The sequence below is a fragment of the Pundamilia nyererei genome, unplaced genomic scaffold (genome assembly GCF_000239375.1).
Source record: "Pundamilia nyererei isolate P.nyererei 1_Seehausen unplaced genomic scaffold, PunNye1.0 scaffold00319, whole genome shotgun sequence".
Taxonomy (NCBI): domain Eukaryota; kingdom Metazoa; phylum Chordata; class Actinopteri; order Cichliformes; family Cichlidae; genus Pundamilia; species Pundamilia nyererei.
Window position 1 is genome coordinate 219813 of NW_005187720.1, and position 10425 is coordinate 230237.

Here is a 10425-nt window from a genome sequence, read left to right on the forward strand (position 1 = left end):
TCAGGCTTAGAGGGAACATGTTCTGCCCGGTGGTGTAGGGTCCTGATTACTCCAAGTTTGTGTTCCAGAGGGTGAGGAACACCCGTTTTCACACCTTGGCTCATGTGATTAGGTAGAGGATCATCAGGGGGTCCTTTGTCCCTCTTGGGGGAACACTCCCACAGGGTTTAAAATCTGGGACTCTCCACCATTTGACTCTTAGAACTGAAGAAGCTTTTCGGATGACAGGTGAAACGTCTTAAAGCAACTTAAAGAAGTCCAGCTTTTCTTTCCAACCTCCTTAATCTAGCAAGATCAACCAACATCCACCAACAAACGCTTTTCTTTCCAAGCTCCTTAGACTACGATGGTAAATGGACTGGTTCTTATATAGCGCTTTTCTACTCTTCTGAGCACTCAAAGCGCTTAACACAACTTGTGCATTCACCCATTCACACAAGCACATTTTTCTAAGTGCTTTCTAAGTAACATTCACACACACATTCACACGGATGCATCGGAGAGCAATTTTGGGTTAGTATCTTGCCCAAGGATATTTGGCATGCAGACTAGGGGAAGCCAGGAATCGAACCACCAACCTTTCGAACAGTAGATGACCTGCTCTACCACCTTAGCTACAACCACCCTGATGACCCGGATGACTGAGAACCTTCATAGACAGATGTCGGTAGATGTTGGTTGATTTTGGTGGATCTTGGTAGGTGCTGGTAGATGTTGGTTGGTGTTGGTGGGCGTTGGTTTGTGTTGGTGGATGCAACATGGAACAGGAGTGGAGCACATCACTGCATCCACACGAAGATCCAGAAACTCCCCCACCTCCTCCGAGCAGGTGCAGGGGTAGCTGGCACATCTGTGATGGCGTCATTAATGCTGAGGCACATCTGCAGCTGTAGGAGAATGTGCTCTGTCTGGACAGCGTCTGTGATTCCAGACAATGAAGAAATCTCACTGAGCACAGCCTGCAGCAGCACGGCTCCATAACTGACCCGAGTACAGCCCAGACCATCACCCACCGAAACCACAGCTGGAGTGCTCCATCCATCAGATCTTTTTTATTATTCTTATTAGTCGGAGTTTCTTTCATGTCTGTACAATGTTAAAGAAAACTGCGTTAGATCTGCTGCCTGTGTTCTCAGTTGGTCATATTACTGGGATGCTTTAATCATCCATAGATGCACGAGTGGATGTTTAGGTGTGAGGGCTGTGTGCAATTTAACTTTGAGATGATAAACGTTTGATATGTGAATGTCTCTGTGCTGCAGGTCAAGATCCAACACTCAGCATGAGTCCCAAGCACGTCGTCTTTAAAAAGGTGTCCCGTGACAAGTCGGTAAGTTCTGAAGATAGTTCAGCATCGACATCATAAGTCATGGAGATGTGGTTTAGAAACCCAGAGCAGAGGTCATATCAAAGTTCCTTTTGGAGAGACTAAAGTTTCCCCCTAATAGAAACATCAGCACTGAAAGGATGCTGATTTGTACTCAGGGCACCATTTAAGGCATCCATAAAGTTCTGGTCCTTGATCTTGCTCCACCGCTCTGTGTGCAACAGGATCCAGGTTGTTAATCCGGACCCTCTGGGTTGCGATGGCATCTTTGTGCTGAAATCCAAATTGAACTGACATGTGACAGAGTAACTGTAATATTAATGTCTGCTTTGCCTGCGGGTAAACATTCAGGGTTTTTTTTATTTCTGACCTCAGAATGGGAAAAGGTTCAAAAACATTAACTCCATCGATGAACTGAACCGATGCGCCTCCTGCTCCCGGTCTGTGGGAAACTAAAAGCACAAAAAAAAACCTCTACTCAGAGCTGTGCTGTCATTTCTGCCTCTGCAAGCATGTGATGGTCCACCCTGCTTAGAGGGAATGTGGAGCTCCTGCAGACTCTGAGTCTTACGTGACCCTCGTGTGTTTTCAGGTGACCGTCTACATGGCAAAGAGGGACTTTGTGGATCACTGCGACTTTGTGGATCCAGTCGGTGAGTCCTGATGCTAACTACCTGCTCTCGCTCTGCTTTTGCTACTGATTGAAAAATGTTTCTTGAAAATGTTTAAAGATGGGGGACTGACAGATGCAGGCCTATGTCTTCATGACATCTCTGCATGTGCTGAGCCCTGTGAGAGAAAAAAGCATAAACTCTGTCAGGACCCCACAAAGACTGGGGAAGAAAAACATGGAGACATGACAGACTGTGGAGACAAATGAGCAGAACACAGAGACAGGACTACGACAGTAAAGAGCCACAAAGACAGACCAGAGAAGGAGAGAGATACAGGTACAAGACAGGGACAGACCGGAAACGAAGACACCAAACATGAACAAGAAACATAGAACTGGAAATGTGAATAATGAAAAATTCAGAGCACTATGAAATATAGAAATAAAGACAGAGCTAGAATATGAAATCTGAGTCACAAACCATACTTCACTCCAAACTGGGTCAAAGACCCAGGACCGACTCTTTAAACAGAGCTTCTCCACCACACAGCGCTCATGGTGAATGTTCAGAATCAGAATCAGAATACTTTAATCATCCCGAGGGAAATCAGGGTTACAGCAGGCAGCACGCTAATGGCGCATGCGCACTTACAAAGGAACCTTCTGACCAACTTTACACAAACATCACATTGGGCAGACATGTCAGAAGGTCGGCTGATAGGAAAAAACAACGAAAATACATCACACGAGGTAAGAGGAGGAGAAAAAAAAAACTCCACTCAGACTGAGCTCCTAGTGGGAGAACAGTTTGATAACAGAAAAATCACCTCAGCACAAAAGCACATGACTATCAATACACCATAGAAAGACAAGACAAGCAACAGGGGCGGGTAAAGGGTGAGAGAGCCGGTGTAGACAGCACATCCGGTCCTGCAGCATGTCTGCGCTGGTCCAGTTGACTGCCATCTTCCCCGGTAGGGCACAAGCATCGAAGGCGTTGGAAAGGGAGGGGGGATGAGTGAGTGCTTATCAGTGTAAGTGTGTGTGTGTGTGTGTCCATAGTTTAGCTGAGACAGTGTCCTTCGGCCTATCAGGCTAAGTAAACAGTCCTCCAGCCAATCCAGGTGGCCTTGCATGGGACGGGAAGAACAGCCATAACACAGTCGTTATCAGGGAGTTGTTGTTCAGCTCCAGCCTTGGGCCTGCAGCTGGGGTGATGGGGATCCGCAATGTTTATGTTGGTTTTGTTAATTTCCATGCGAGCAGCCCAGGAGAATTTTCAGGCTGCTCTTTAACACTCCGACACTGGCCTCTCGATCTCCCGTTGGAGAGCCGCGAGCCTCCCCATGATGGTATCAAACTTCTGTTCCATGGTGTTGTCGTTCTTTTGATCCTGAGACCTCACAGCTGCAGTGATCCGTTCCGTGATGTCGTCCAACTGTCGCTCAAGGGTCTCATTTTGAGCAGGCCTCTCTCTGATGTTTCCCCTCATACGCTCAATAGTGTTGTTTTGAGCCTTCACAGCAGCTGCAAGCGTCTCCAAGGTGTTGACCATATTACGTTCGTTGTGAGAGGTCGCGCCTCATTCCGTTTCGATTCCAGCGGGCAGCCTTGGGGGGGTTTGAACAGCCAGTTCCGCTCTCTTATTTCTCCGATAAACCAGGGCTAAGCCAACTCCGATCAGCATGAACCCTGTTATCATGGTTCCGAATAGGTAGATATCTTCAGCGTCCTCGATCGACAGTCCCACAAGGCACATGATCCTCCAGTTCTTCCACCCGTCCATCGTGTATCCGGCAGGGAAAGTCCCTCCAGGGCAGTCAGGCTCTCCCGAGCCCAGACTTCTCGTTGAGAAAAGGGTGTCAATAGCATTCAGAGACCAGTTGATCAAATCCATAATTCCTCTTTTAGGTTTTAGAGAACGACAGTGGGAGGCTATTCCAGGGAAAGTAATGCACACAAGACAAGACAAGGACATAGAGGCTAAGCAGGGAAGATAAGGGTGAGGAGGAGAGGAGAAAAGTGCGACTGCCTTCACTGAGAGCTAAAGAAGAAGGGGTGGCCTGTGCTGTGGGATCCATACACCGCAGTGAACAGACTGAAGAACAGTACTCACTGGTTTTACTGCTAATTGTAAACTAGCCATGGATATGGGGATGGTAGCAGAGCAGGAAGTAGTTGACCATTTCTGCTCATGCCCAGTAGGAGGACAGTGACAAACCTTTAAAACAGTCAGGAATGTGTTGTGATTTGATCACTTCCTGTTTCCTACAGATGGCGTGATTGTGATTGACCCAGTGCAGCTCAAAGGAAAGAAAGGTCAGTGTGTTTAAATGTGTGCAGTAACATAAGGCAGAACCCGGAGGAGGTGCCGTGGGACTCCCTCCTTCAGCCCGTCAGTGTGGAGAAGCTCAGCTTTACCGGAGGAGGTCCACAGGGCTTATGACTGTGGCTCCTGTGTAAAACATATTTCACTGAATGAAAGCTTCTTTCTGTGCAGATGAACATTTCTCTGCAGTGTGGGGTGGGTGCGACACAAAAGATCTCAGAGAACAATAAGCAGCTTCTGACAGACATTTCTCCAGCTTCTATTCACACTGATTTAGGTTTGATGGAGCCAGATTCTCCTGGTGCAGCATGTTCTTGGATGTGTGGCTTCATTCCTGTTTTTCGGTGTCTGTTAGTGTATGTGATGCTGTCGTGCACATTTCGCTACGGCCGTCAGGACATGGATGTGATGGGCGTGGCCTTCAGGAGGGACCTCTTCCTGGTGACCCGGCAGGTTTACCCCGAGCTGCAGGACAAAGAAAAGCTCACCCACACCAAGATCCAGCAGAAGTTGCTGCGAAAGCTCGGAAACAACGCCTTCCCCTTTTTCTTCGAGGTGAGGAACAGCCTGGAACATCTGGAAAGATCAGGCCCTGCTAGAGGAAGAGGTTTAACCCCTTCATCAGGTTCAAGGATAGAAAACAGAAAGGCCACATTTGTCATGTCTGGAATAGAGTCCTTTTTGTTGTGTTAGGTTTTGTACCCAGTGCAGATCTGGCCTAAATCGTCATCCAAAATCCTCAAGGTAAAAGAGGAAAACCTGATTACAGAATGAATAAAAAATTAGAGCACCAGTCAGAATAACAAAACCCCCACAAATGTCTCAGAAATCTGTTAAAACTCTCTTTAAAACTAGAAATGTGGCACAGTGGTTAGCACTGTTGCCTCACAGCAAGAAGGTCCTGAGCTTGACTCAACCACAGGGGTCTTTCTGTGTGGAGTTTGCATGTTCTCCCCGTGTGCGTGGGTTCTCTACGGCTTCCTCCCACGGTCCAAAGACATGCAGGTCAGGTTCACTGGAAACTCTAGACTGTCGACCTGTTCAGGTTGTAACCTGCCTCTTGCCCTAAGACAGCTGGGATAGGCTCCAGCAGAATAGGATGGATGGATGGATGGATGTCCACATTTGAGCAGAAAAGAGTAGAGTTCTCTGAGAGGTTAGAAATTAATGATCATTAACCGTTCAGAAAGACAATCTAACATTTTAGGGAAGAAATTTTCAGAAATAAAGAGGAGGGTTCTCTGTAGCTGTATGAGAACCTGACTGAAATCTGAACACGGGCGAGGTCATTGTTCTGTAGTCACCAGCGTGTGTCTGTGGCGCAGTTACAGAGGAAGGGGTGGGTTTCACTCTTCTAATCGTATAGATTGTCTTGATTAGTTACTATTCCTGTGTTTATTGTTGAAGAGGTTAGAATGAGACGTACCAATTCGGGTACCGTACAGGACGAGCATGACGGTCTAATGTGCTTCAGTTTCCAGACAACCTGCCCTGCTCCATCACTCTGCAGCCCGGACTGTCCGACGTGGGGAAGGTAACGCCATCACTACACTCAGCCTTTCATGTTCTTCATCTGTACATTGCTTCAGCACCACAAAGTCTCACAGTACACACACTGATGTTTCACATCAGCTTCCCTCTCTCTGCGTTGTCACGCAGTCCTCTGAAAGCAGCCAATTCGCCCGATGACTGATACGAGCTGTAAATGTGCAAACTGTGTGTTTCTGTGTGCTGGACAGAAATGTGCGGTGGAATTTGAGGTGAAAGCTTTCTGTGGTGAGAACCAGGACGAGAAGATCGACAAACAGTGAGTCGCTCAGAGTGGATCTCAGTCTGAAGACTCGATGGACAGCCTTTCACGTGTTCCTCCGTCCTCTCTGCAGGAGTTCTGTCCGTCTCACCATCCGTAAGATCCAGTTCAGTCCAGAGGACAGCAAACTGCTTCCCAGCGCAGAGACAACCTTTGAGTTCCTGATGTCCGAGAAACCTCTGCATGTGAAACTGAGCCTGCCCAAAGAGGTCAGAGCTTCAGTCAGGTTCTGAATCAGACACCAGAACCACCAGGTTCTGAAAGCTGGAGGACTCTCACAGATATACTCATGAAAGCACTTTACCTGTCTGCTTACCTGTCTGCAGACTTTTTACCACGGCGAGCCGCTCAAAGCCAATGTTGAAATCACCAACTCGTCCAGCAGGAACATCAAAGACATCAGCTTGTCAGGTGACATCAGTTTGGCTTCAGAGTACTTAAGGTGACGTAGAGCAGCGTGTCTCTGCCACCAAGCATCATTTCTCCAGTTTTTCCTTTTATAAAGGAAAGCGTGAAATGTACAAGCATGCAGAAGTTGCATTACCATCAGGGGAGACGACTGATTTAAAGCCGAGAAGTCTGTAGTGAACAAAAACTGTATGAAGTCCATTCCAGAGTCCTTACTCTCCAGAAACATCTAAGCTAGGCAGCTAATATGTATTTACATTATTTTGTTGGCTTATTTATTTCAAGACATAATGACTTTAAATAAAATGTCTCCCCCTGCTGGTACTGCAGCTTACTGCACGCTTGCACATTTCACTCTTTGGAGGGGCAAAGGGTGAAATGGACACAGTGGACGGCGTGTCTAATACGCACTTTGCAGTGGTATCGGGTTGACTGGAGACATCAGCTGATAACACTTCCTTCCATTAGCATAAATTTAAAAAGTCATGCAACCAAAGCCTGCTCAGACACGATTGGCCAAACTGAATTGTGACCTAAGGAGATGTTTAACCAGAAAAGCTGCTCCTTGTAAACATGAGGAAAGGTGTCTGTGGCGGTGACACGCTGCCTCACCTGCAGGCCTCTGACAGCAGACAGGTGTGTTCCCTGTCTGCAGCAGCACGGTGGCTTACTTTGAGTTTCTGTGCTTAGTCGAGCAGGTGACCCACGTCATCCTTTACTCCAACGATAAGTACGTCAAGTCTGTGGCCAAAGAGGAGACCAGGTGAGTTAAGGATATAACAGAAGTATATTTCTTTTGAATATTTTCTGAGGGAACTTAAAGCAGGAGTTGCGTTCATGGTCTCAGTTTGATCAGACAGAACATTTTTTCTTTTTTCAAAAGGAAGATGTTTCCTGTACATTTAATTTTTTGCAGTGATCTGTTTAAAAACAGATGTGCCCCTGTTGTACCTGATACATCTTGGTCTAAAGCAGGGGTCGGCAACCTGCGGCTCTTTAGTCCTTATACTGCGGCTCCGCGTGGTTTGGGAAAATAAATTACATTTAGCTGAAGTGTATTTTTTTTTGTATTAGTTCTTTTTAAACTTGTAGTTCTAAATTGGAAGATTATTGTGATATTGAAATAGAAAAATAAAATTTTATTTTATTATTTTTCATCGCTCAAAATAAGCGTCACACTGGCGGAAGCCGGTGTGCCCGCTGAAACGCCTGCATTTACCGAGACTTTCAACCCCAGGTAGGCCAATTATGGACCTTCGGATCCACATTATGTCAGCAGCTCCACCGCGAACTATGTTAAAACAAACACCGCTCACGCCTCACAGACGACAGCTTACAGTCCTGTAAAGATGAAGTGACTTCACTGTGCGCAGAGCTTCAGGAGCAGAAGTCCCGTTGTAAACATATCACAGCAGACCTGACGATGTTTGCATGAACACGCTTTACAGCTTCTCTTTATTGACCACTTTCACACACGGCTGCTGTACGCACACAGCCGGCTGTAGCTTTGCAGCTCACAGCCCGACACACAACCGCAGAGAGAGCACAGACTTTAAGGCGGCGAGGCGTGATTGCAGGTGCCGCTCAGGTGCGTCCGCCTCCCCTGCAGCGGCGCTGCAGACCACGCCCCGCCGCACACATTAACCAGGTAAAATACATATTTAGGCAGAATTTTGTAAATATCTACTTTTCATTTTTCAGCAGCATAGAGCTTTTTTTCAGTTATTTTTAAAAGTCAGGTCAAGGCTCCAAAAGCCCAAAGACGCTACGGGGGGCGGCTCACAGCAGTTTTTGTTTGCTGGATCATTGTAGTTCAGCTTTCCTTTTGTTATATTTCTTTAAGAGTTCGAAATGTGTTCATTCCATAAATAAAATGTAGTTTTCTCTGTAGCACTTCATGGATTTCATAAGCAACACACTTTAGCTGTTCACACAAAGCATAAAGGTAAAAAACAATATTTACAGTGTTATCTTCATTTTAGACGTCACAAAGTATTTGCGGCTCTCAGTGTTTTCTTTTGCGTGGAAACCGGCTCCAAGTGGCTCTTTGGGTCTTAAGTTGTGACCCCTGGTCTAAAGATACTCCTAGTGACCTCACACTGTCAGCTGGGTTAGTTTTAACCACCCTGGGTTTGACCAAGAGGTTTCTAATCATGTTATGTTTTCGGTTACAGTGACTCTGTGCCTTGTGGCACCAGTCTGAAGCAGGAGTACACCCTGCACCCTCTGCTGGCATACAACAAAGACCGCAGAGGACTCGCTTTGGATGGGCGACTTAAACACGAGGACACCAACCTGGCTTCATCAAGCATGTCAGAGACACACTGAGGTTTTAATGATGGTGTTAGACAGGAAACACGGCTGCTCTTTAAAGGACAGGTTCACATGATTTAACCTGGCAGGTGAGACAGATCTGTCATCAGAGCATTCTGGGCAAAATACACACAGTGTTCAGACCGGCTGCATTCTCACGAGATCTCCGGAGACTCCATCAGATGAAGGCCGGTCAGGCCGTCGAGGTGATGGAGCCTCAGTTGAATTTGAATTGAAATTTTTATTTCAGTCAACAACAACAACAGATTATAATTTTACATAAAAGTACTCAAACAGAAACCGAAAAGGGAATAGGCTGAAGCCTTATGGCTTATACTTATCCTATCCCTTACCCCCATAGAAGTAATCAGATCCTTAACCAAGAAAATAAATAGCATTGATAAATAAGTTGTATAACAGTTTGAAAAGAAATCAAGGATAAATCAAGAAATTAAATCAACACAAAAAAATGTTAACAAACCAAATTTCTATAACCTTGTATAATACTAATTTTTAAAAGCTTCCTGAAGAATGACAAAGAAAAACACATCTTCAGTTCATCATTAAGTCCATTCCATAATTTCACTCCCAAAACTGACACACATCTATACTTAACATTGGTTCTCACTTTAGGCATTTCAAACTTATAAGACCCCCTCAAATCATATTTTCCATCTCTTAGTTGAAACATCCTTAAAATACAAATCGGAACATTCTTTTTCATCACACGATATATCATCTCTAAAGTTTTAGAATATATAATGTCCATGAATTTTAACATAGATGATCCTACAGAAAACTGGTTGGTGGACTCCCTATATCCAACTTTATTTATTATTCTAATAAGCTCTTTTTTGCAATTTAAATATTGAATCCAAATATGTTTTGTATGTGTTCCCCCAAATTTCTGCACAGTAGGTCATATAAGGCAAACAAAGGGAAGTATACAATAAATAAAGGCAGTTCTTATTCAAAAAATCTCTTGTTTTATAAAGAATAGAAATAGACTTGGATAATTTTCGTTTCACATGTTCTATGTGGGGCTTCCAACAAAGTTTATCATCAATAATTACTCCTAAAAATTTTGTCTCATATACTCTTTCAAGTTCAACATTATTTAAATTCAATTTTACTTTAATATTACTTTTACTACCTCCAAATAACATAAATTTTGTTTTACTTTCATTCAATGATACTTTATTAATTACAAACCATCTATTTAACTTCATGAGTTCTGTTTCCAGTAATTTCTTTATGTCTTTTCCAGAGCAAAATAAGTTTGTATCATCAGCAAACATCACATATTTTAAAGTATCACTGGCTGTACAAATATCATTCATATAAAGTAAAAGTAACTTAGGTCCCAAAACAGATCCTTGCGGAACTCCACAAGTTACTTTTCTAAGTTTAGACTTCATGTTATTAATACTCACATATTGGAACCTATTATTCAAGTAACTATTTAACCAAAATTGTGCAACACCTCTTAAACCATACCTTTCACACTTCCGTAAAAGTAAAGAATGATCTATCGTATCAAAGGCTTTACGTAAATCAATGAACACACCTATTCCAAACTGTTTTTCATCCACAGCCGTTGCAATATTTTCAATAAATTCCATCAC

General features: G+C 44.4%; 1 protein-coding gene across 1 annotated transcript in view; it reads left to right on the forward strand.

The window, feature by feature from the left end:
- The first annotated feature begins 1225 nt into the window (after window positions 1-1225).
- Window positions 1226-10425, forward strand: part of LOC102195939 (S-arrestin-like) — a 13131-nt gene continuing 3931 nt past the window's right edge. Inside the window, exons 1-10 of the mRNA XM_005751620.1 lie at window positions 1226-1330; window positions 1920-1980; window positions 4215-4259; window positions 4625-4824; window positions 5744-5803; window positions 6009-6076; window positions 6153-6288; window positions 6406-6490; window positions 7178-7250; window positions 8662-8799. Of these exons, the coding sequence (XP_005751677.1) occupies window positions 1283-1330; window positions 1920-1980; window positions 4215-4259; window positions 4625-4824; window positions 5744-5803; window positions 6009-6076; window positions 6153-6288; window positions 6406-6490; window positions 7178-7250; window positions 8662-8799 (914 nt within the window). The 5' untranslated portion in view covers window positions 1226-1282. The remainder of the gene's footprint in view (window positions 1331-1919; window positions 1981-4214; window positions 4260-4624; window positions 4825-5743; window positions 5804-6008; window positions 6077-6152; window positions 6289-6405; window positions 6491-7177; window positions 7251-8661; window positions 8800-10425) is intronic.